The sequence below is a fragment of the Hyperolius riggenbachi genome, chromosome 1, assembly GCF_040937935.1.
Source record: "Hyperolius riggenbachi isolate aHypRig1 chromosome 1, aHypRig1.pri, whole genome shotgun sequence".
NCBI classification, from domain to species: Eukaryota; Metazoa; Chordata; class Amphibia; order Anura; family Hyperoliidae; genus Hyperolius; species Hyperolius riggenbachi.
Window position 1 is genome coordinate 179,930,328 of NC_090646.1, and position 27,150 is coordinate 179,957,477.

A 27,150-nucleotide genomic window follows, 5' to 3' on the forward strand; every position below is an offset into this window, starting at 1 on the left:
CGATCGTTACAAGCAAGGAGTTAGTGTTTTAAATTAGACCTCTAGAGCTAAGCTTAAAATGTTAGGGATGACTAAACAGGGGCGTTTCTAGGGTCCTCGGAGATCGGGGGGCACCTGTGGGCACCAGGCGGGGATGTATACGCGGCAAAAATGGGTGTGGCCATGAGGTGAGTGGGCGTGGCCAGGGGTGGGGCCAAATGTACATGAACTTAGCAGTGGTGTAAGCTACAGATAACGGGCCTGCCCATCGAAATATTGGATGGAGCCCCCTGTCCTTTATTTGGATAATTTACAATCACTATAGGCATAGATCAAAGATGTATACGCACATACAATTTTGATTGGTCAATCACTGACCCCCAATTTTACCACCCCCGTGCAGTAAGTGGGCCAACAGACAATGAATTTTATGAACAGAGCTAAAATTGGCTAATCAAAATTGTATGTGTGTACCAGGCTTTACAGCTAATACTGTACATACTGAAAGTAGCAAGGATCAGCATACAATATAGCTGGTTTACAATCAGTAAAGGCACAGAGTAACACCTTACACTGTACACACTGGAGGTAAATCAGCACACAGTGCAGGCACTAGAGAACAGCTTATACTGTACATACTGTAGGCAGCAGAATTCAGCACACTGCAGCTAGCGTGCCAAAAATATGAGGATCACGTTGTGCGGCGTGCTTATCGTGCCGCACCGAAAAATGGGTGGGCCATGGACCAGAATATAGGTGTGGTAACGGCCGGGTGGAGACAAATTTACATGAACCTAGCAATGGTGGGACATTAGATTAGGACAGTGGTGGCAAACCTTTTGGAGGCCGAGTGCCCAAACTGCAACCCAAAAGTCACTTATCGCAAAGTGGCAACAGCAATTTAAACTAAATACTGTACAAACGTTTTAACTCATACATGAACATTATGGAAAATCCAAGTTGAAAATAAACTGTGAAGATAAACAATTTCATCCATCCTACTCCTGAAAAATGTATTCAATTTTTTAGAACCTCCCAGTTTTATTTTCTGTTTTAACCACTTAAAGGGAAGGTCCAAGCAAAAAAAAAAAATGAGTTTCACTTACCTGGGGCTTCTACCAGCCCCATGCAGCCATCCTGTGCCCTCGTAGTCACTCACTGCTGCTCCAGTCCCCCGCTGGGAGCTTTCTGACCTCGGAGGTCAGGGCCGAATTGCGTACATTTTTACACATTCCCGCTAGTGCAGGAACATTAACGCATACATTTTTACGCGTTAGTGGTGCAACGCGTAAATATTTGTTCCTGCACTAGCTGGAATGCGTAAAAATGTATGCAATGTGGCCCTGACCTCCGAGTTCAGAAAACTGCTAGCGGGGGACTGGAGCAGCAGTGAGTGACTACAAGGGCACAGGATGGCTACATGGGGCTGGTAGAAGCCCCAGGTAAGTAAAACTCATTTTTTTTTTTTGCTTGAACCTTCCCTTTAAGGACTGCAGTCATAAAACCCCTTAAGGACCAGAGCCTTTTTTTCCATTCGGACCACTGCAGCTTTCACGGTTTATTGCTCAGTCATACAACCTACCACCTAAATGAATTTTACCTCCTTTTCTTGTCACTAATCCAGCTTTCTTTCGGTGCTATTTGATTGCTGCTGCGGGTTTTACTTTTTATTATATTCATCAAAAAAGACATGAATTTTGTCAAAAAAATGACTTTTTTAACTTTCTGTGCTGACATTTTTCAAATAAAGTAAAATTTCCTATACATTTGAGCGCGAAAGTTATTCTGCTACATGTCTTTGATAAAAAAAAAAAAACATTCAGTGTATATTTATTGGATTGGGTAAAAGTTATAGCGTTTACAAACTATGGTGCCAAAAGTGAATTTTCCCATTTTCAAGCATCTCTGACTTTTCTGCGCAGCTGTCAGGTTTCATGAGGGGCTAAAATTCCAGGATAGTACAAATACCCCCCAAATGACCCCATTTTGGAAAGAAGACATCCCAAAGTATTCAGTGAGAGGCATGGTGAGTTCATAGAAGATTTTATTTTTTGTCACAAGTTAGCGGAAAATGACACTTTGTAACAAAAAAAAAAAAAAAAGTTTCCATTTCTTCTAACTTGCGACAAAAAAAAATGAAATCTGCCACGGACTCACTATGCTCCTCTCTGAATACCTTGAAGTGTCTACTTTCCAAAATGGGGTCATTTGTGGGGTGTGTTCACTGTCCTGGCATTTTGGGGGGTGCCTAATTGTAAGCACCCCTGTAAAGCCTAAAGATGCTCATTGGACTTTGGGCCCCTTAGCGCAGTTAGGCTGCAAAAAAGTGCCACACATGTGGTATCGCCATACTCAGGAGAAGTAGTATAATGTGTTTTGGGGTGTATTTTTACACATACCCATGCTGGGTGGGAGAAATATCTCCGTAAATGACAATTGTTTTATTTTTTTTACACACAATTGTCAATTTATAGAGATATTTCTCCCACTCAGCATGGGTATGTGGAAAAATACACCCCAAAACACATTATACTACTTCTCCTGAGTACGGCGATACCACATGTGTGGCACTTTTTTGCACCCTAACTGCGCTAAGGGGCCCAAAGTCCAATGAGTACCTTTAGGATTTCACAGGTCATTTTGAAAAATTTCGTTTCAAGACTGCTCCTCACGGTTTAGGGCCCCTAAAATGCCAGGACAGTATAGGAATCCCACAAATTACCCCATTTTAGAAAGAAGACACCCCAAGGTATTTCATTAGGAGTATGGTGAGTTCATAGAAGATTTTATTTTTTGTCACAAGTTAGCGGAAATTGATTTTAACTGTTTTTTTTCACAAAGTGTAATTTTCCGCTAACTTATGACAAAAATAAAATCTTCTATGAACTCACCATACTCCTAACGGAATACCTTGGGGTGTCTTCTTTCTAAAATGGGGTCATTTGTGGGGTTCCTATACTGCCCTGGCATTTTAGGGGCCCTAAACCGTGAGGAGTAGTCTTGAAACCAAATGTCGCAAAATGACCTGTGAAATCCTAAAGGTACTCATTGGACTTTGGGCCCCTTAGCACACTTAGGGTGCAAAAAAGTGCCACATATGTGGTACCGCCGTACTCAGGAGAAGTAGTATAATGTGTTTTGGGGTGTATTTTTACACATACAGATGCTAGGTGGGAGAAATATCTCTGTAAATGACAATTATTTGATTTTTTTTTTACACACAATTGTCCATTTACAGAGAGATTTCTCCCACCCAGCATGGGTATGTATAAAAATACACCCCAAAACACATTATACTACTTCTTCTGAGTACGGCGATACCACATGTGTGACACTTTTTTGCAACCTAGGTGCGCTTAGGGGCCTAACGTCCTATTCACAGGTCATTTTGAGGCATTTGGATTCTAGACTACTCCTCACGGTTTAGGGCCCCTAAAATGCCAGGGCAGTATAGGAACCCCACAAGTGACCCCATTTTAGAAAGAAGACACCCCAAGGTATTCCGTTAGGGGTATGGTGAGTTCATAGAAGATTTTTTTTTTGTCACAAGTTAGCGGAAAATGACACTTTGTGAACAAAAAAACAATACATATCAATTTCCGCTAACTTGTGACAAAAAATAAAATCTTCTATGAACTCACCATACTCCTAACGGAATACCTTGGGGTGTCTTCTTTCTAGAATGGAGTCATTTGTGGGGTTCCAATACTGCCCTGGCATTTTAGGGGCCCTAAACCGTGAGGAGTAGTCTTGAACCCAAATGTCTCAAAATGACCTGTGAAATCCTAAAGGTACTCATTGGACTTTGGGCCCCTTAGCACAGTTAGGCTGCAAAAAGTGTCACACATGTGGTATCGCCGTACTCAGAAGAAGTAGTATAATGTGTTTTGTGGTGTATTTTTACATATAACCATGCTGGGTGGGAGAAATATCTCTGTAAATCACACATTTTTGATTTTTTTTTACACACAATTGTCCATTTACAGAGAGATTTCTCCCACCCAGCATGGGTATGTGTAAAAATACACCACAAAACACATTATACTACTTCTCCTGAGTATGGCGATACTACATGTGTGACACTTTTTTGCAGCCTAGGTGCGCTAAGGGGCCCAACGTCCTATTCACAGGTCATTTTGAGGCATTTGTTTTCTAGACTACTCCCCACGGTTTAGGGCCCCTAAAATGCCAGGGCAGTATAGGAACCCCACAAGTGACCCCATTTTAGAAAGAAGACACCCCAAGGTATTCCGTTAGGGGTATGGTGAGTTCATAGAAGATTTTATTTTTTGTCACAAGTTAGTGAAAAATGACACTTTGTAAAAAAAACAATAAAAATCCAATTTCCGCTAACTTTTGACAAAAAATAAAATCTTCTATGAACTCATCATACACCTAACAGAATACCTTGGGGTGTCTTCTTTCTAAAATGGGGTCACTTGTGGGGTTCCTATACTGCCCTGGCATTTTACGGGCCCAAAACTGTGAGTAGTCTGGAAACCAAATTTCTCAAAATGACTGTTCAGGGGTATAAGCATCTGCAAATTTTGATGACAGGTGGTCTATGAGGGGGCAAATTTTGTGGAAACGGTCATAAGCAGGGTGGCCTCTTAGATGACAGGATGTATTGGGCCTGATCTGATGGATAGGAGTGCTAGGGGGGTGACAGGAGGTGATTGATGGGTGTCTCAGGGGGCGGTTAGAGGGGAAAATAGATGCAATCAATGCACTGGGGAGGTGATCAGAAGGGGGTCTGAGGGGGATCTGAGGGTTTGGCCGAGTGATCAGGAGCCCACACGGGGCAAATTAGGGCCTGATCAGATGGGTAGGTGTGCTAGGGGGTGACAGGAGGTGATTTATGGGTGTCTCAAGGTGTGATTAGAGGGGGGAAATAGATGCAAGCAATGCACTAGCGAGGTGATCAGGGCTGGGGTCTGAGGGTGTTCTGAGGTGTGGGCGGGTGATTGGGTGCCCGCAAGGGGCAGATTAGGGTCTAATCTGATGGGTAACAGTGACAGGTGGTGATAGGGGGTGATTGATGGGTAATTAGTGGGTGTTTAGAGGAGAGAAGAGATGTAAACACTGCGCTTGGGAGGTGATCTGATGTCGGATCTGCGGGCGATCTATTGGTGTGGGTGGGTGATCAGATTGCCCGCAAGGGGCAGGTTAGGGGCTGATTGATGGGTGGCAGTGACAGGGGGTGATTGATGGGTGGCAGTGACAGGGGGTGATTGACAGGTGATCAGTGGGTTATTACAGGGAATAACAGATGTAAATAATGCACTGGCGAATTGATAAGGGGGGGTCTGAGGGAAATCTGAGCGTGTGGGCGGGTGATTGGGTGCCCGCAAGGGGCAGATTAGGGTCTAATCTGATGGGTAACAGTGACAGGTGGTGATAGGGGGTGATTGATGGGTAATTAGTGGGTGTTTAGAGGAGAGAAGAGATGTAAACACTGCGCTTGGGAGGTGATCTGATGTCGGATCTGCGGGCGATCTATTGGTGTGGGTGGGTGATCAGATTGCCCGCAAGGGGCAGGTTAGGGGCTGATTGATGGGTGGCAGTGACAGGGGGTGATTGATGGGTGGCAGTGACAGGGGGTGATTGACAGGTGATCAGTGGGTTATTACAGGGAAGAACGGATGTAAATAATGCACTGGCGAATCGATAAGGGGGGGTTTGAGGGCAATCTGAGCGTGTGGGCGGGTGATTGGGTGCCTGCAAGGGTCTAATCTGATGGGTAACAGTGACAGGTGGTGATAGGGGGTGATTGATGGGTGATTGATGGGTAATTAGTGGGTGTTTAGAGGAGAGAATAGATGTAAACAATGGATTTGGGAGGTGATCTGATGTCGGATCTGCGGGCAATCTATTGGTGTGGGTGGGTGATCAGATTGCCCGCAAGGGGCAGGTTAGGGGCTGATTGATGGGTGGCAGTGACAGGGGGTGATCGATGGGTGGCAGTGACAGGGGGTGATTGACAGTTGATCAGTGGGTTATTACAGGGAAGAACGGATGTAAATAATGCACTGGCGAATCGATAAGGGGGGGTTTGAGGGCAATCTGAGCGTGTGGGCGGGCGATTGGGTGCCCGCAAGGGTCTAATCTGATGGGTAACAGTGACAGGTGGTGATAGGGGGTGATTGATGGGTGATTGATGGGTAATTAGTGGGTGTTTAGAGGAGAGAATAGATGTAAACGATGGATTTGGGAGGTGATCTGATGTCGGATCTGCGGGCAATCTATTGGTGTGGGTGGGTGATTAGATTGCCCGCAAGGGGCAGGTTAGGGGCTGATTGATGGGTGGCAGTGACAGGAGGTGATTGACGGGTGATTGACGGGTGATTGACAGGTGATCAGGGGGGATAGATGCATACAGTACACAGGGGGGGGGGGGGGAGGGTCTGGGGGGGTCTGGGGAGAATCTGAGGGGTGGGGTGATCAGGAGGGAGCAGGGGGCAGTTTAGGGACTAAAAAAAAATAGCGTTGACAGATAGTGACAGGGAGTGATTGATGGGTGATTAGGGGGGTGATTGTGTGCAAACGGTGGTCTGGGGGGTGGGCAGGGGGGGGGGGGTCTCAGGGGTACTGTGGGCGATCAGAGGGCAGGGGGGGGCAGATCAGTGTGTTTGGGTGCAGACTAGGGTGGCTGCAGCCTGCCCTGGTGGTCCCTCGGACACTGGGACCACCAGGGCAGGAGGCAGCCTGTATAATACACTTTGTAAACATTACAAAGCGTATTATACGCTTCCTATCCGGCGATCGTCGGGTTAACAACCCGCCGGCGCTTCCGATTGGCCGGCGGGTTGACGTCGCGGGAGGGCGGAGCCTATTGCCGGCAGATGCGCGCGCATCCCAGCGCGCGATCCCCGGCCAAAGAGTGCCCCAGGACCTGACGCCATTCTGCGTTACGTGGTCCTGGGGCTGCCACTTTGCCGCCGCCAATATGAAGTAGGCGGTCGGCAAGTGGTTAAAAAGCTAAAAAAGTAGGTTTAATGCTATTGTCTCATATGATAAGGATTCAGCTTTTCCCATAGTCTCGCAGTTAGCAATCATGTGACCCCCAACAAGACAAATTCAGCAATCATGAGGCCCCCAAGAAATCATGAGGCCCCCAACAAGACAAATTCAGCAATCATGAGGCCTCCAACAAATCATGAGGCCCCCAACAAGACAAATTCAGCAATCATGAGGCCCCCAACAAATCATGAGGCCCCCAACAAGACAAATTCAGCAATCTTGAGGCCCCCAACAAATCATAAGGCTCCCAACAAGACAAATTCAGCAGTCATGAGGCACATAAATAGACAGCATTTCACATAAATAGGCAGAATGCCCCCTTAATATGGTAGCCCCCCAAGTTAGGTAGTGAGTGACAGGGACCCCCAGGTTAGCTAGTGAGTGACAGGCGCCTCCAGTTAGGTAGTGAGTGACAGGGACCCCGATAGTGAGTGCCAGGGAGCCCCTTTAGGTAGTGAGTGACAGGGAGCCCCTTTAGGCAGTGAGTGAGTGTCAGGGAGCCCCTTTAGGGAGTGAGTGCCAGGGAGCCCCTTTAGGCAGTGAGTGAGTGCCAGGGAGCCCCTTTAGGTAGTGAGTGAGTGACAGGGAGCCCCTTTAGGTAGTGAATGAGTGCCAGGGAGCCCCTTTAGGCAGTGAGTGAGTGCCAGGGAGCCCCTTTAGGCAGTGAGTGAGTGCCAGGGAGCCCCTTTAGGCAGTGACAGGGAGCCCCTTTAGGGAGTGAGTGAGTGACAGGGAGCCCCTTTAGACAGTGAGTGAGTGACAGGGAGCCCCTTTAGGGAGTGAGTGACAGGGAGCCCCTTTAGGCAGTGAGTGAGTGACAGGGAGCCCCTTTAGGCAGTGAGTGAGTGCCAGGGAGCCCCTTTAGGGAGTGAGTGAGTGACAGGGAGCCCCTTTAGGCAGTGAGTGAGTGCCAGGGAGCCCCTTTAGGCAGTGAGTGAGTGCCAAGGAGCCCCTTTAGGCAGTGAGTGAGTGCCAGGGAGCCCCTTTAGGCAGTGAGTGAGTGCCAGGGAGCCCCTTTAGGGAGTGAGTGAGTGCCAGGGAGCCCCTTTAGGGAGTGAGTGAGTGCCAGGGAGCCCCTTTAGGGAGTGAGTGAGTGCCAGGGAGCCCCTTTAGGGAGTGAGTGAGTGCCAGGGAGCCCCTTTAGGGAGTGAGTGAGTGACAGGGAGGCCCTTTAGGGAGTGAGTGAGTGACAGGGAGCCCCATTAGGGAGTGAGTGGGAGACCCCCCCTCTAGCCGACGCCGCCGCTCCCCCCCCCCCCTTACCTCGCAGCACACCTCATGATCAGCGGCGACCCGACCAGTACCAGCGGGTGCCGGACGCACCCGTTCGATATGCGGAAGTGATGTCACTTCCGCATATCAGTGCGGGCGCTGGGTCCTAGCGCCCGCACGATTGGTCGCCGGTGTAATGTCAGCTTTTGCAGCCCCACAGATTTTGCAGCTCTGTGGGTTCTGCGCATGTGGCTGTGGGACGTGCGTGCTACGTCATCCTCCAACGCTGCAGTTCAATTCACTTACGGTGTAGTGTGAAGAATCTGTTTATCTCATTATACTCCACCCCTTCGCCGCATACTCCACCCCTTGCTCGCCACTGCCTCTCTAATTCAATGCCAATTAATTATCAAAAGTCTTTGAAACTTTTTATATCTACCTTCTATAGGATATCAGGGAGGGCTGTAGGAGGTTAGTATGCTAATGTCAGGGCTGAGCAGGGTTTGTTGCACACAACTGAATATCACTATACAGGCATCAGGTGATCACAAACAATTGTTTTAGGTGGTAAATGTATAAAACTATGCTATTCCTTAAAATGCACCTACAGTTGTCACAGTGGAATAAATCCCATTTCTTACCACCAGGGAAATTTACCAAGAGAAAAGGAACAATCTCAGCACATTCAATGAATGTAAGAGGAACTGCCAATAATACTTCCAGCACCAGTACAAACAGGCGTGTTAACTGAAGCCGTGTCACTGAATCGGCACAAAACACTTCAGCACACTCTTAAATATTATCCTGTTATTTATAGCACTGCTGTTGATAAAAATACTAATTGTCCATTTGCACCAAGTCAAGCTGACCTGCTAGGCAACATAAACAGACAGGACAGATGGATCAGTTTTTCCTGAACACCAAGGAAAATGTTCAGCTCAAATCAAATCAAAAGTAGCTTTCTGTCATGAACAAGATACATACAGGCATTGCCAAAACAAGGGGAAATAGGGGACATGAAAGGGGGTAAGTCCTGGGGGTGGGATAGAGGTATAGTGGATAAGCAGCTTCTAGAACTCACGTGTACCCAAGTCAACCCCTATCCTGAGTTCAAATCCTGTATAAAGTTATTATATATGGGAATAACTAATGGGTTTCTTCTGGGCACCCAGTTTTTTCACAAAAACAACACATACTGAGCCTTCAGTTTTCTTTTAGGTGTGAAAACCTGGAGGGAACAATTGATTGCAAGTACATTTTGATGACAAGCACTGAGTTGACTGATTCAATGACTTCTGTAAAGTGTAAGAGATAAATAATACATACAGTAGAGAAAGTAATTATTTGATCCCCTGCTGGATTTCTAAAGTAAACCTGAGAAGAAGGGGTGGGGATTCATACATAACTGGGGCTTCCTCCAGCCCCCTCCAGGTTTACCGCTACCTTGCCATCCTCCTTCACCTCCTGGTTTGTTTGAAATTATCCACAGAAAGTTCTCCAGTCCGTGGCGTACTGCATGTGCGTGGACGGGCCGTGTGCACATCCCCGTCCCGCTCGGGAGCTTTCTGTGCAGGTGCAGAACGCACCCTGCCACGGAAGCGCTACAGGGTGGGTGCAGCGGCACCACTGCGCTGACTGGAGGACTTTTTGGGGCCAGTTTCAGAAGACCCAAGAGAGGAGGATGGCGAGGGATCGGTAAGCCTGGATGGGGCTAGAGGAAGCCCCAGGTATGTATACATTTTTCCCCCTTTGTCTCAGGTACACTTTAAGTTTTGTCCACTTACAAAGAAATGTACAGTTTGTATTTTTTATGGCAGTTTCAGTTTAATGTAAAGAGACAGAAAATCAACCAAAATACAGAAACAACACACTAAATAAATGTTAGAAATTTGTAATTGAGTGAAATACGGTAAGTATTTGATCCCTTACAACCCAGGTAGAATTCTGTCTCCCTAAAGGTGTGTACTAAAGAGAGCATTGGGTCCGTCAGACCCTCCCACTTGGCGGTCGTTCTTCCGACAGTAGTGCATGTTTACAGTGTGTCTGCAGACTGATAGGGCTGTTTCTGAACGATCCGCTCACCTATAGAGCCCATGTTGCACACAGATTACAGTCAATTACAGATAATCCTGATTTCGTCTCATTATATGCATAAAGCACACGTGTACACAGAATCAGTTCCTTCCATTACAACCTCTCCATCACCATGGTCAAGAACAAACATCTGTTAAAGACATATGGGACAAGATTGTAGACCTGCACAATGCTGGAATGGGCTTCAAGACCATTAGAAAAAAGCATGGGTAGAAGGTGACAACTGTTGGTGCAACTCCTAATGTTGAGAAATGGAAGAAATATAAAATGACTATCATTTGACTTCTGTCTGGGGCTGCATGCAGGATATTGCCTCATGGGGTATGGATGATCATAAGAATGGTTAGGTATCAGCCCACAATTACATGGGAGAGGTGTGTTAATGATCAAAAGGCAGTTGGTTCCACAGTCACCATTGGTAACACACCATGCTATAATGGATTGAAATTTTACACCACCCAGGAAGTCCCCCTGCTCAAGAAGTCACATGCAAAGGCCTGTCTAAAGCTGGCTAGTGAAAAGTAATTTAGAGAAGACTTGGAAGAAAGTGCTGTGGTCAAATGATATCAAAGTAAAGCTCATTGGAATCAACTTACACAGCTGTTTGGAGGAAGAAAAATACAGAGTATAGCTCAAAGTATGCCATCCCCACAGTCAAGCATAGAAGTGAAAACATTTTGCTTTGCAGCTATTTTTCTTCTAAGGATACAGGACAACTGCAGGACACAACATGGAGGGGACAATTACATTTTTGAATAAGAATCTCCATTCCTCAGGCAGAACAACTAAGACGGGGTGTGGATGGGGCTTCCTGCATGACAATGACCCCAAACACACAGTCAAGGTAACAAAGACTTGGCTCAAGAATAAGGCACATGAAGGTCCTGGAAAGGCCTAGCCAGCTAGCAAACCTTAATACAATAGAAAAACTGTGGATGGAGCTGAAGTTTTGAGTTGCAAAACATCAGCCTCGAAACCTTACTTACTTGAAGAAGATCTGCAAAGAGGAGTGGGTTAAATTCCTCCAAGATGTGTGCAAATCTGGTAGCTAACTACAAGAAACACGCAACCTCTGTGACTGCCAACAAAGGTTTTACCACAAAAACCTAAGTCACCTTTTAATAGGGGATCACATGCGTATTTAACTCATTAAAATGCACATCAAGCTCTGACATTGGGACGCTGGGTTTTTGAGACTTTTTTGTGGTTATTCTGTCTCTCACAGCTACAATAAACCTACAATCACAATTAAAGCCTGGTAATTACTTGGTCAAAGGAGAAAAATCAGCAGAGGATCAAATCATTCTTTCCCCCATTGTATATACAGTAGTATCTCTTTTAGAACATGCAGGCAGATTATGAGATTATCACTAACCCTAGGTAAGCATTCATGCTCTGAATATGTTCCGGAAATGGCTTCCCGCTCTCCATATCAGTAATTCCTGCTTGCTTGAAGGCGTCTTTCTGTGAATGCACAAAGAGTGTGATGTCATCTATACCTGCATTATTACAACGTTTAAGTACAGGAATCAGAATTCCTTATGAATGCCATGTACAGATTAAAATCTTTGTGCAGGCATACATTTTTGTCGGGCCGTGCGCCCCAAGTGCCCACTGCCACCCAAAGCTCCAGAGACATTTCATAAACTGTAAAGTATACTATTTGCACTGACTGCACTCCATTGTAACCCATGTAAGATACAGGTTTGCATTTGCACTCATCGCTGGACCTAAGAATCAGCTCAACAGTGCCAGATTTTCTTTGCAGCATACAATAGTTTATGTAGCGATACCCACAATCCTGAGAATAAAGAGCTATAAAAGGTCAGCTGTGATAACACCTTGCAAGTGTCATTGCACACTCACTCTGCCATACTAAATGCTTGCTGAATCTTGTCATGTGTATACATTTTATGTGAAGTTGTATTCTTAAAAAATATGTGCATTTAAAAATACATTGCAAAAACAGTTTGCTTCTGCAATTTGATTATTATTATTATTATTATTACTAGCTGATTGCCCGGGTATGTATTTGGCTGGTGTCGGCTCCACCCACTTTTTCTAACCCTAACACACAATTACTCAATGACCAAGTTTGTGAGCTTTGTAGTCTTTGACATCAATTTGCATTGCAATGAAAAAATCTGATGGGTTGTTTGTGGCTCCACCCCCTTTTCTGAATTTGCCCCCCAGTAACCGAATGACCAACTGTACCAGGTTTGAGGCCTGTGCCATTACCCACTTTTCTGAATATTAATCCCATTCACTGAGTGACCAACTGTGCAAAGTTTAAAGAGAACCCGAGGTGTGTTTAAAGAATGTTATCTGCATACAGAGGCTGGATCTGCCTACACAGCCCAGCCTCTGTTGCTACCCCAAACCCCCCTAATGTCCCCCTGCACTCTGCAATCCCTCATAAATCACAGCCATGCTGTGAGGCTTTGTTTACATCTGTAGTGTCAGTCTCAGCTGTTCCCCCGCCTCCTGCATAGCTCCGGTCCCTGCCCCCGTCCCTTCCCTCCAATCAGCAGGGAGGGAAGGGATGCAGGCGGGGACTGGAGTTCTGCAGGAGGCGGGGAGAGCAGCAGACTGACACTATAGAGATAAACACAGCCAGCTCTGACAAGCTGTTTGTCAGCAGCGTGGCTGTGATTTATGAGGGATTGCAGAGTGCAGGGGGACCTTAGGGGGGTTTGGGATAGCAACAGAGGCTGGGCTGTATAGGCAGATCCAGCCTCTGTATGCAGATAATATTCTTCAAACCCACCTCGGGTTCTCTTTAAGAACCCTCCCATTAACAGTGTAAGAATGGTTGCAGTTTACATTTTCCCAGTGAAATTTGTATTTGTCTCCACCCACTGATGACCCGGCCTTGCCCGGGTATGTATTTGACTTGTGTTGGTTCCGCCCACTTCTTCTAACCCTAACGCACAAACACTTAATGACCAAGTTTGTGAGCTTTGGTGTCTTTAGCATCAATAATTTGTATATTCCCATAGAAATTAAATAAATCAGATTGGTTGTTTGTGGCTCTGCCCCTCTCCAGCATTTGAACCCCAGTCACCCAATGACCAACTGTAGCAGGTTTGAGGCATCTGCTATTACCAGTATAAAAATGGCAGCAATTTAAATATTCCCCTTGAAAATCAACAGGTGAATTTTGATTGGCTATTATAGGCTCCACCCACTTCCCTGAATATTAATCTCAGTCACCCAGTGACCATCTGGGCAAAGTTTGGGAATCCTGCCATTAACAGTGTAAGAAGGCCCGCAGTCTACATTTTCCCAGTGAAATTTGTTTTTTTTTGCTCCGCCTACTTTTTGTAACCTGGACATACAGTCACTCATTGACCAAGTTTGTGAGCTTTGGGGTCCTAGGCATCAATAATTTGTATTTTCCCAAGAAATGAAACTGTTTGTGGCTCTGTCCCCTTTTCTGAATTTGAACCCCAATGACTAACTGTACCAGGTTTGAGGCTTGTGCCATTAACAGTGCAAGAATGGTAGCAATTTTAATATTCCCCTTGAAAATCAACAGGTGATTTTGATTGGCTTTTTTTAGGCTCCACCCACTTTTCTGAATATTAATCCCAGTCACCCAGTAACCAACTGTGCAAAGTTTGAGAACCCTGCCATTAACAGTGAACAAGGGCTGCAGTTTACAATTTCCCAGAAATATCTGTTTTTGACTCCACCCACTTTTTGTAACCTTGATACACAGTCACTACTCAATGACCAATTTTGTGAGCTTTTGGGTTCCTGGCATCAAAATTGTGTGAATGGAAGCAGTTTATAAAAAAAAAAAGCAAATCTGATTGGCTGTTTGTGGCTCCACCCCTTTAGTGAATTTGAACCCCAGTCACTCGATGACCGACTGTAGCAGGTTTGAGGCCTCTGCCATTAACAGTGTAAGAATGACAGCAGTTTCAATATTCCCCTTGAAAATCAATAGGTGAATTTTGATTGGCTCTTGAAGGCTCCCCCTACTTTTCCGAATATTATTCCTAGTCCCCCAGTGACCAACTGTGTCAAGTTTGAGAACCCTGCCATTAACAGTGTAATAATAGCTGCTATTTATATTTTCCCATGTAAAAAGTTAGTTGTTTTTGGCTCTGCCCACTATTTCTAACCTAACATACAGTCACTCAGTGACCAAGTTTATGAGCTGTGGGGTCTTTGGCATCAATAAGTTGCATTTTACCATTGAAATTAAACAAATCTGATTGGCTGTTTTGGCCCACTCCCTTTTCAGAATTTAAACCCCAGTCTCCCAGTGACTGACTGTACCAGATTTGAGGCCTCTGCCATTAAGAGTGTATGAATGGGAGGAATGTAAATATTCCCCTTGAAAATCAAAAGGTTAATTTTGATTGGCTGCTGTAGGCTCCACCCACTTTCCTGAATATATTAGTCCCAGTCACCCAGTGGCCAACTGTGTCAAGTTTGAGAACCCTGCCAATAACAGAATGGCTGAAATCAATCTAAAAAAAACTGATTGGCTGTTTGTGGCTCCACCCACTTTAGTGAATTTGGACCCCAGTCACCCAATAACTGACTGTATCAGGTTTGAGACCTCTGCCATTAACAGTGTAAGAATGGTAGCAATGTAAATGTTCCCCCTTGAAAATCAATAGGTGAATTTTGATTGGCAGATTTTAGGCTCCACCCACATTTCTGAATATTAATCCCAGTCATCCAGTAGCCAATTGTGTCAATTTTGGGAACCCTGCCATGAAAAAATTAAGTTGTTGGCACGGCACACTTTTTCTAACCTTGACATACAGTCACTCAATTATCAAGTTTATCAGTTTTGGGGTCCTTGGTGTCAATATATTCCCATTGAAAAATAAACAAATCTGATTGGCTGTTTGTGGCTCCGCCCCCTTTCTGAATTAGAACCCTAATCACCCAGTGACCAACTGTACCAGGTTTGAGGCATCTGCTATTAACAGTATAAGAATGGTAGCAGCTTAAATATTCCCTTTGAAAATCGAAAGGTGAATTTTTATTGGCTGTTGTAGGCTCCACCTACCTTCCAAATTCTTACTCCCATTCACCCAGTCACCAACTGTGCAAAGTTTGAGAACACTGCCATTAACGGTGTAAGAATGACTACAGTTTATATTTTCCTAGTAAAATTTGTTTTTGGCTCCGCCCACTTTTTGTAACCTGGACACACAGTCACTCAATGACCAAGTTTGTGAGCTTTCAGGTTCCTGGCATCAAAAATGTGTGAATGGAAGTAGTTTATCCACCAAGGAAATCTGATTGGCTGTTTGTGGCCCCGCCCCTTTTGTGAGTTTGGACCCCAGTCACCCAAAGATCGACTGTAGCAAGTTTGAAGCCTCTGCCATTAACAGTGTAAGAATGGCAGCAGTTTAAATATTCCCCTTGAAAAACACACACACACCGCCCACTTTTCCTGGATTTGTAACCTCGGTCACCAAGTGACCAACTGTGCCAAGTGTGGGGACTCTGGCTCGATTACTGTGAGAATGGCAGCCTTTTACATTTTTCCATTGACTTGAATGGGTGAAATCTGATTGGCTGTTTGTAACTCCGCCCACGTGTGCAGGGGGGCCGCGAGACCCCCCAGAACATATCATCCCAGGTAGTAAGGGATCTGTATACCAAGTTTCGTTCAAATTGGTCAAGCCGTTTTCGCGTGATCGCACGCACGCGCACACACACACACACACACACACACACACACACACACACTTTTATATATAGATTATAATAGTGCAAGAATGTTCTGTGGTGCTTTCAAATTACAGTTGCACAGGTAAAGTATAAAACAATCACATGATACAAATAAGGGTAACACAGATACCATAATACACAGTCATAGTGAGTACAGCCTGGCAGATCGCAATCGCCAATAACTGTCCAAGAGCCTTATACTGGCCATACACTGGCCCGATTTGCCGCCGTTCGACAGCAGATTCGATCATTGGGATCGAATCTTCTGCCAATCGTTCGCGCTAAACGCACCCGCCGATCCGATTTGCTCCCGAAATCGGATCGGTCCGTCGATCGCGGCGTGCGGGAAATTACCGTCGATCGCCCGCGGGTAGGGAGCGCGTCGCTAGCGGCGGCCGATCCGATACAGGTATACATTACCTGACGCTGGCTCCTGGGCATCTTCTCCGCGCTGCACCGCTCTGTTCCTGCTCCATCCCAGCGTACATTAAGTTCCTGTGTCACTCCAGTGACCAGGAAGTTCGGATAGAGGGCGCTCTGTTTGAGCTTCCTGGTCACGGAGTGACACAGTGTACGCTGGGATGCGGTGCGGGATGCTGGGATGCGGTGCAGCGCGGAGAGGAGGACCCGGAGCCAGCTTCAGGTAATATATACGGGGGGGGGGGGGGGGAAGCAGGCGGCAGGAGCAGCTCCACAGATTGTGATCGGTTTCAGGCTGAAATCGATTCACAATCTGTTTGCAGTAAAGGCAGCCATACGATCCCTCTCTGATCAGATTCGATCAGATAGGGATCTGTCAGTTGGTCGATCTAATGGCAAATCGACCAGTGTATGGCTACATAAATTCTCCCCACCAACCCTGGGCTCCGCGTGACATCACTCGCACACCACTGTCGTCTGTTTTTTTTGAGAACTATTGGACATGTGCCCTCACCAGCTCTGACTTGTGTGATTTGCAAATACCATTGATACAATTAATATGCTCCAGCAATGCATCCCCAAACTCTATAACTCTTTCTCCCCATGCCAGCTGATATTGCCTGAGCTGGAAAGCATGGGGAACCACCACCAGTACAATACCAGCTGGTATTATCCAAGCCATGGAGGGGGGATACAAGAACAGGACATGAATCATCTCCACCTTCTTGCAAACCTCCCCCTGATCCAAAGACAATTGAAGGTGGGAGTGGCCAGCTTGTGGTAAAACCGGCTGGGAACCCTCTTTAATAATGAGTCTCAATCAGGTAAATAAGTAAAAATGTGTTGTTTTTGCCCACTACCTATTTAGACCAATGGTTTAAAAGTAAAATAGCCATAAACTAGGAGATAAAAGGGAGACACCGAGAGCCCAATATAGTGTAGTATGTACAGGATAACGTGTAAATGATAAACAGTGAGATATATATATATATATATATATATATATATATATATATATATACTCACAAACAAGGGTTACTACTCAGGCAACCACTGTAAATGCAGGTGAGGGGATTAGACCTGTCCTCACTCAGGATTAAGATGTTGCTCTCTGTAGATCGGAAAGGTATGGCTAGAGAACAGATGCGCCAACAGGATAAAAACTTTTAAAATTGCTAGGGAGGCAGTGGTGGACTTACCTCCGGAAAGCAGACACGAACAACTGTCTGAATTAAACAATTGAATTTATTAAGAGTACCACAAGAAATGCATTAGCTGTTGGTGCCTCTGTTCTCTAGCAAATAAACTAGGAGAGTCCGTCTAAGTTTTTGAACAAATTTATAAATATATACCAAATGTAGCATTGGTTATTATCTAAGTGTCTTCTAACTAGTCAAGTGAAGGCATACCTGCTTTATTAAATCATCGCCAGTGATTGTAGCAATTTTAAGATCAAGGCCAGATTTCTTAGTTATTTCTTGTAAAGCAGCAGCACAAGCCAGGGGGTTGGTTCCTCCTGCATTACTGATCACACGAACACCTAATAAAAAAAGATAGCAAAAATACAAGTCTAGGGTTACAATCCATCAATGTAGGCAATAGGCAGGAAAACATTAAAGGACAACTGAAGTGAGAGGCATATGGAAGCTGCATTTTTTATTTCCTTAAAAAATACCAGTTGCCTGGCTATCCTGCTGAACATGTGCCTTTTATACATTTAGCCATAGCCCCTGAACAAGCATGCAGCAGATCAGGGATTTCTGACATTGTCAGGTCTGACAAGATTAGCTGCATGCTTGTTTCTGCACTACTGCAGCCAAATAGATTAGCAGAGCTGCCAGGCAACTGGTATTGTTTAACAGGAAATAAATATGGCAGCCTCCATATTCCTCTTGTTACAGTTGTCCTTTAAATCTAAATATAGGTCCGGACTTGGGTATGGTCATTCTTAAAGAGAACCTGTACTAAAAAAAAACCCTCTGGGAGATACTTTCCTCGGGAGGGGGAAGCCTCAGGGTCCCAATGAGGGTTCCCCGTCCGCTGTAACTGCGAAGAATCCAGTGCTGGCTCCCCCGCAACCTGCCCCAACAAGCAATGATATATTTACCTCTCCGCGATCCTGCGCAGGCGCACTAGCGGCTTTTCGTTCTGGTAAGGGGAAATAGCCGAACCCGATTGTATCCGCTCTACGGCACAGGTGCAAAGGACTCGCATCTGCACAGTAGAGCGGATCCGACCGGGTTCAGCTATCTCTGCCTTAACCCGAACGGAGAGCCACTAGTGCGCCTGCGCAGGATCGCAGTAGGTAAATATTTACTTTACTGCGGTTCGGGGGTCTGCAGCCCACATTACAGATTTCCTTTAAGAGCCTGGGCACACTGCTGCACTTTCTGATGGTAATTTTGAACACAATGGCCTCGATTCATAAACAGCAATGCGATAACAAAAATCTTGTCGGGAAAATACCGCACTCGGTATTTTCCCGGTCTGTGTGCTAATTCATAAACATTTCCCCAGCTGCCCTTGGAGGTCGGTAAATTACCGCAGCCCATTGAGCGGTAGAGTAGAGCAGTGTCCCGATTCCCTCTTTGCCCTGCAGAAATGAATCACACAGACGGCTCTCTCTGGCTCTCCCACTGATGACTCAGACAGATGAGTCACACAGTCTTTCCCTGCCTGCAGAAATTACTCACACAGCCGACTCTTTCCACTGATGACTCAGACAGATGAGTCACACAGTCTTTCCCTGCCTGCTGAAATGATTCACACAGACGTCTCTCCGGCTCTCTCCACAGATGAATCAAACAGACTTTCGGATCTCTGCACTTTGCATTAATCAGAGCTGTCGGTAACTTGTTAAGACCTCACCAGAGGTGTCGGTAACTACCGCCAGGCTTACCGCATGTTGCAGGCTTTATGAATTGACATTTGCTGACAATTTACTGACATGTGTTGTCGGTAACTGCAGCCAAGTCGGTAATTTAGCTCCCTGGTCGGTAATGTCAGCTTTTCATGCGGTAACAGCCTTTATGAATTGACATTTTGCTAAGTGGTCGGTAAAGTCTGCTGTTTTCAGCATTACCGCATGAGGTAATGCTTTATGAATCGAGGCTAATACAGAACTGTCCTGTTCATAGTTGAATGGGGCAGAGCCGCAATGGAGAGCAACGAAGGTACCATGTGTTTGTGTGTAACGCATGGCCATATGCATTGCTGAGGGAAGAAGTGCAGGCACTTATTGTTTCTGCATATTCGGATGCAGAACACTCTTTTCAGTAAAGGTCTTAACCTCCCTAGCAGTATGATTATTTCTGGATTTTAGGTTCTAGAAGCAGTGCAATTTTTCACAGGCTTTCAGACCCTAAAAATCATACCGCTAGATAGATCTGCGGCAGCCCTGCACATTACTCACCTCCCCTGGCTCTAGCTCAGGGCTACCGCTCTGAGATGCAGATTTCTGTCCCGAGCCTGTTAAACAATCAATAATTATACAAAAAATAAAAATGCTACAGAAATACAAAGATGAGCTCTCATTTCATTCAGCTTTGTTGTGTGTTTTGCTAACATTATTTTCATAATTTGGCAAAAAGCCATGCAGGATCGGCTCTGCACTACTGCACAAGCTGTACATCCTGCCTGCACCGTGTGGCTGCGCTCGTTCAGGGCCTGAGCCCACTGCTGCGTTTATAAAAATCTCTGGATAGTCCAGAGGTTTCCCAATCTTCTTACGCCCCTCCGTTCCTACACTGGGATCCTTAAAAAAAATTCGCCAATAATGTAGACTATGGTGCTGGCGGCCGCCTGAGCCCACTGCTGCGTTTATAAAAACGCATAAAAACCATGCGGTTTTGAAATGTTTTAATGTGTTTTAACCCATTAAACAAGTTTCAAAAACGCCTGAAAAACATATGAATTTTTAAAAACGGAGCAGTGGGCTCAGGTGGCCACCAGCACCATATTCTACATTATTGTGGAAAATTTTCTAAGGGTACCAATGCAGGTGTGGCGTAATAAGATTTGATAATCCTCTATTGAGTTACATTTTTTTCTTGCTTCAGGTACCCTTTAGGTCACTGCATATACAGGCATTACTGCACAAAGGATGCATTTTGAAAAATTATTTTAGGTCATATGTGATTTCCTGACCGCAAAGGCGCAGATATTAACACTGTAAATGCTGTTCCCTTTTTCCAATAGTGCCCATCGATTTTTCGCCAAATGCATTTTTGCTGTGTTTGTGGTTATAATTGGTTTTTAAACTCCTGTCAAATTTCCATCACAAATTTTGGTAGCAAATGTGCTTGGTGTAAATAGTGAAAGTCAAGATCGCAGCACGATTTCTGGTGAAAAACGGTCTTAATTACCACAAAAACTGTGGGGTGGGGAAAAAAATTAAATCACAAGAAAAGTCTGAACAGTGTATTGGAGCTTGCTGTGCTTGGGGTTGTGTAGCTAGAGACCAGTCAAAGTGCCCATGTCAACTCTGGTCCACCGCATAAAGTGCTTACAATTGCCATGTAACCATCAGAAATAGATTACAGAATTCCTAAAATCAAATTAAGCTTTTATAGGATGTGTTAAAAAAAACAAGTCTGATCCACGGAGGCCCCACCTTTACAGAACATAAAAGGATCTGCTGCAAATCTCTTGCCAGATACCACAGCATACAATACCTTCAGTGGCTTATGCAGTCCATGCCTCCATGGGCCAGAGCTGTTTTGGTGGCAAACGGGGGATCTTCAGAATGCCAGGCAAGTGATTTTAATGTGTTGACTGAGGATATACTGTATACCCTCTGCATGGGCACAGTACAAGGCGCCCCCAACAATGCGGCAGGTTGGAGGTTAGTATTGGCAGGGGTTCACAAGTCAGGAACACCCTGCATTTGGATTATAAGATGCAGTGACTTTTTCCTCCCACTTTTGGGGGAGAAAAAGTGAGTCTTATAGTCTAAAAAATACAGTACATATTAGATCACTGTAATTTTACCTGATTTGTGAATGTCTTTCAGATACGGTGCCATAGCTGTATGAATGAAGTCAGGAGTGAATCCCAAGTTCTGAGAACAGAAATTAAATATTCTATAACTGTATTCTATAATTGTAGTAAAGCTAACTAATAATAAATGTTCATGCAAAAAAAGCTGACAGTACAACTACTTACCATTTGCTCATATGCTTGTCAGCATAGTGGTAACCAACCCCAAATCCCGCCATCTTTTCCTAAATGTTGACAACCTCATAGGTAGTGGCTTAACATTCTGTACCTTTTCCCACTCATCCTTCAACCTCCTAATTGACAATAGGCCTTAGCCTTTTCTTATGTAGTTGAATTTAGAAGTTTACATACACTTCCTGCTAAGTAATGTGTCATGGCTCACAATTTTTCCTCGCCCCAGAAATTTGTAATGGTCATAGCAATAATGTGTAAAACCACTAAACCTCTTAATCCAGGGCTGTGGAGTCGGAGTCTGAGTCGGAGCAATTGTGGGTACCTGAAGTCGGTGGTTTCAATAAACTAAGGAGTCGGAGTCAGATGATTTTTGAACCAAATCCAAAGCCTTTGTAAAAATTAGACTATGGAGTCGGAGTCGAAGCAATTTTGGGTACCTGGAATCGGAGATTTCATAAACTGAGGAGTCGGTTGGATGATTTTTGTAGTGAATCCACAGCACTGTCTCAAGCTTCTCCTACCCCAGTACAGAATTACAACCTTTAACCTTTTCCTATCACAGCAAAGAATGACAGATCTCAATCGCGCCCTCTGTCTTGTCCGACAGCCTTGTCCATAACAAGTAATTAGTGATAGCTCTTACCACTTATTGTGATAATTTAACAACTTCCTATGGAGTAATGTGCAATAGCTCTTAACACCTTCCCAGCTCTATAATGTGTGATAGCAGGTAGAGGACTGTCAGCACAGCACTTTGTGGTATACTTCAGTAAAATTTCATCCCAACAATGCCACATGGAACTCACCTAGACTACACAAACCAGCATATGGGCATAGAACAGTGGTTAGCTGGAGACAATACAGACATAACAACATTTGAGGCTAAGGCAAAGAGAAAAAGCAGAGCATAATAAGAGAAATGTAAGTACGGATCTACTTACAGGAGACTTGGCTTTTGCAGCCGCCAGAAGAGACATAGTTATTTCAGACAGGTAGTCAAACACCAAGAAATCTAATTTTCCCCCATAAAGAAGCTGTGGAACTGAAAGGATAACAACAAATGATGACATTGCAAATAACCTGGGGATAACAAAAAGTGACTGAATTGGAACATCCCAACAGCCCTCACTAGAAAACCTCTCACCTCTGAATTGCAGGGGATGCTCTAACACTTACAGGATTCTTGTCACAAATTAACTCACTGAGGTTATGCCTATCGTCAGAAATTTTAATTAGGGTTTACCTTAAACCCTATTCCAGTAAGAAATTATTTTTTGGGGGGGAATCTGAAAATAAGAGTTTCTACTGCACAATTAACAAAACTGTACTGTTCATAAATCCAGTGGGCAGACCGTCTTAAGGTGGCCACCAATGGTACAAATTATAGCGAAAAATTCAAGTGATCAGATTTTGATTGGCCAGCTTTAATGGGGCACAGCTGACAGCGGTGGCAGCTATGGACAGCACAAGCGAGGCAGACGGTATCAGCAGGGATACAACTAAAAGGCACCAGCAACAAAGCAACACCTTAAAATTGCTTCAGGTTCCCTTAACCACTTGAGTACCGCAGTATTAGCCCCCCCTAGTGACCAGGACATTTTTAATTAAATAGGCCACTGCAGCTTTAAGCATTTATTTTATTAACTTTATTACCCTCCCTCCCCCCGCCTGCCAATCAGCGCGATCGGCTGTGATAGGCTTCAGCCTATCACAGCGGATCGCTTCCGTGTCCCAGGGGGACAGGCGTGTCACACAGCTGTCCCCAGTACAGCGCTGCTGCAGATCGCAGCGCTGTACAAAGCAATTAGACGGCGGTTTCGCCGTCTAAGTCTCCCGCTCGGAGACTGAAGGCGGGGTGGAGTTCCGCCCCCCGAGCAGGAGATGCGCGCGCAGCCTACGGCGATCTCCTGCTAGCCCCATAGACACGTTCACGCCAATGGGCGTGGAGCGGTCCTGGGGCTGCCACACTGTTCACGCCAATTGGCGTGGAGCAGTCGGCAAGTAGTTAAAGGGAACTTAAACTGAGAAAGATATGGATTTTTCCTTTTAAAATAGTACCGGTTGCCTAACTCTCCTGCTGATCCTGTGTCTTTAATACTTTTAGGCACTGCCCCTGAACAAGCATGCATATCAGGTGCTCTGACTGAAGTCAAACTGGATTAGCTGCATGCTTGTTACAGGTGTGTGATTCAGCCACTACTGCCCCAAAGGGATCAGCAGGACTGCCAGGCAACTGGTATTGTTTATAAGGAAACATCCATATCCCTCTTGGTTAAGGTTCCCTTTAAAATAATACTGTACCAAATGTACCTGATGATTTTTAAATCATGTAAGGTTGAAAACAAGTTTAACTAGATTATCATAGATAGAATGAGAACACCCTGCTATTTCCAATATGACCTGACTTCAAAATAACTGTTGATAGTTCATTTCTGATCGATTCCCCCACCAAATATTACAAAAATAAGCCAGGTGATCCTCAGTGGTTGGCAAACACTGCTATCTTGCCTAGGGCCCCATTTCTTAATTCTTTTCTGATTGTCTATGCATCCCTGCATGCCTGACTTGTTCTCACCTTCTGGCTTTGCCCCGTCACTCATTTTCAATGTATAGCTGGCTGTTAGCATGAGGTTATGGTAAGCTAGGGCTATTTTAGGTTAATAGCTAGAGTTAGGTTCAGATCATACACTAATGGGCATACACTAATAATTGGCAACCAGCTTGACCATCAAACAGATCCCTATCTGATCAGATTCGATGAGAGAGGGATCTGTTGGGTGCCCACACACTATACATAGATTTTCCTGCTAAAATCTACTGAAAATCTGTGGAGCCGCCACCGCCCGTCGGGCCCCAGGTCACCTGTCCACCAGTGTGAGTCCCCATGTCTTCTCTCCATATGGCAGCACTCCTCCCTGTGTCTTCTATCCATATCGCTGCGCTCCTCCCTGCGTCTTCTCACCCAGGCGGCTGTGTCATGTGACAAAAACGCTAGAGGCCATACACTAGAGGTCTGGCATATATCAATTGATCAGGCACCACTAGTAGCATCGATTTCTAGCAGTTTCAATCACAGTGATTGAATCTGTCAGATATCTATGGGAAAAATCAACAAGTGTATGGCCACCCTAAGTTGGGAAGAAATGGAAGGCTGGGAATTGAAGTTCTTGAAGTATCTACAGAAGTATTTGCAGACACACAGACTACTAAGAGGAAAGTCTAAAAAAGATGCAGAAAAGTTTACCTGAAGCTGCAGTATCGCCCCAGAATCCAGAGGCACATCCTATTCTCACCGGTTTGCGTCTTTGGGAGGGTGGGCAATCCTGTCCCACAGAACTGGATGAGAACTGGCCCATACAGGTGCGGCACATGTTTGGAAGCAGCCAAGCATCAGGTCGCCAAGCTTGAACACCTCTTCTTCCATGCTGTAAAAACACAGCCCACCCCATGTCTGAGGCTTGGTGCTTGCAGTCTTTTCTTATTAATCTTCTGCCAGCTGTTCGTTGGTTCTATGATCCCTGAAAAATGCTGCAACATTATCATCAGTATTAGTTATTTCATCCAGCAAGTTTCTGGAATACTGCTCGATTGTGCATAACCCACAAATTATTTAGGGCCCTTTCCCACTGCAGTACTGAATCGCAAAATCACAAAACGCCAGCCATTTTTAAATTGCTACGTTTACTATTTAACATAGGAATCGCAGCATTTTCCAATACCGCTATTTGATTTTGCCAAAAGCGCGATCGCGGTCGGGAGCGATTTTTAAAGCGATTTTGCAATGCAAGTGCATTGCATATGCAAAATCGAGATTGTGATAAAAAAATGAGTGCCAAAACGCAATTTCTGGTGTTTAGCGATTGCTAGTGGAAAAGGGATCTAAGTCTTCCCAGCCCCCCCAAAAACCCATGCCAATCTCAACTGTGCACACCCTCCAGCAGCTGCACCATAACCCCAACTTGACAGAAGCTGAGCAGCAGCAATAGACACAGGGCCTCCATAGTGCACTGGTTTTATGTAGATATATTGGACTGACCTACCCTGGCTCTAAAGCTGGACATACACTATACAATCTTGATTCTAAAATCCTACCAGTTTTACCAAATAAAGTAAGGTGGAAGGTGGGGGATGGTACTCACAAAATCGGGTTGCTAAATAGGGAAAACAGCCTGTGCAGAAAAAACGTCTCCACTCGGGTGTGAGGGTCTCTCGGAACACTTTTGGCCCCATTTATTGAAAATTGGGAATCAAACTGCCAGCTCTATAGAGGTGGCGAGAAGCCGCACTCTGATGGGGGTATAATACATTAAAATTCAATTGTGAGGTGGATTACCTGAAGGATGACCTTGGTCTGAGGAAGTGGGACCTAGGTACTCCTGTAACTATTTTTCCTAGACATCTCTATCCCGTTATAACTGTAAGCAGACTGAATATACAGATAGTCCCCTACCTACAAATACTTGCATTACCTATTTTTACTGAATACAAACAAAGCTGTCCTCCATGTATAACCGCTTCCGGACCAGTGTGGTTGAAATCTACGTCCTGCTTGTGGCTGCGCAGCTCTGACATGGCGTAGATGTCAACAATCATCACTGTGCAGTCCCGCTGCTCTGCCCTGCCGCAAACCACTCGCACTGTCCTCAGTATGACAGCAGAGCTTTGTGAGCCGGTCTCCTGTCATCACTGTAAGCCGATCTGTAACTATTGGCTTACATTGATGGACAGGGTCAGGAGCCAATGAAAGCGGCTCCTGTCTGGCGAACAGAGCTCTGTCGTCATATTGACGGCAGAGAGAGGGACCTACAGCGATGGGAGAGCGGTGTGACCATGAATCAGTACAGCGAATTGTCAGTAAGAGCCATTTTGCAGTACCAGTAGTTTCTGGTCCTTAAGGGGCCAGAGACTGCTGGTACGGAAGTAGATAAAATATACAGCACAGCTTTTGTTGTATATTTCTATTACAATTTACAGTTTTTTAAACTGTTGCAAATAGTTTCAAGCAATTGGAAAACAATAAAAAGACACTGTTAATCCAGGAAGATGGAAAATAAATAATTTATCCACATGCTTCAATATGTATGATACATTTATAATTATTATTTAGCATTTTTACTATATAGCGCAAACATCTTCTGCAGTGCTGTACAGAGAATATTGTCTTGTTACTAACTGTCCCTTATGCTGGGGATACACAGTACGTTTCTGTACCGTGTATCTGAGCTGATCCGGCCAGCTGATAATATTCAGTTGGCCCGATCAAGCCGCTCGACCCCCGCCCGCTCGATCTCCGCCGGCGGACAATGGCAGGGAATCAAGCGCTGATAAGGAAGTGCCGGAGGGGACGAGCGTTAATCGATGCGCGCGCATGCGCGGACAAGCGGGGACGCGGCTGGGGTCGATCCGGCGGCTAATCGGCCGCCGGATCGACCCGTGTATTCCCAGCATTAGAGGGGCTCAAAATCTACCGGTAATCCCTACCATAGTCATATGGACTATGTTGCCAGAGGCGTCTACATCGTGTAGTGCATGTATCATAGTCTAGGGACA

At 45.2% G+C, this 27,150-nt stretch overlaps 1 protein-coding gene across 3 annotated transcripts in view; it reads right to left on the minus strand.

The window, feature by feature from the left end:
- Positions 1-27,150, minus strand: part of LOC137570123 (uncharacterized) — a 157,176-nt gene that overhangs the window by 107,793 nt on the left and 22,233 nt on the right. For 2 of the 3 annotated variants that reach the window (XM_068278893.1, XM_068278894.1), the window contains exons 2-6: positions 24,845-25,128; positions 22,542-22,642; positions 21,418-21,487; positions 17,838-17,968; positions 11,681-11,769 (exon numbers count right to left, since the gene is read on the minus strand). In XM_068278893.1, the coding sequence (XP_068134994.1) occupies positions 11,681-11,769; positions 17,838-17,968; positions 21,418-21,487; positions 22,542-22,642; positions 24,845-25,049 (596 nt within the window). In that variant the 5' untranslated portion in view covers positions 25,050-25,128. The remainder of the gene's footprint in view (positions 1-11,680; positions 11,770-17,837; positions 17,969-21,417; positions 21,488-22,541; positions 22,643-24,844; positions 25,129-27,150) is intronic. The other variant, XM_068278895.1, reaches the window with a different exon arrangement.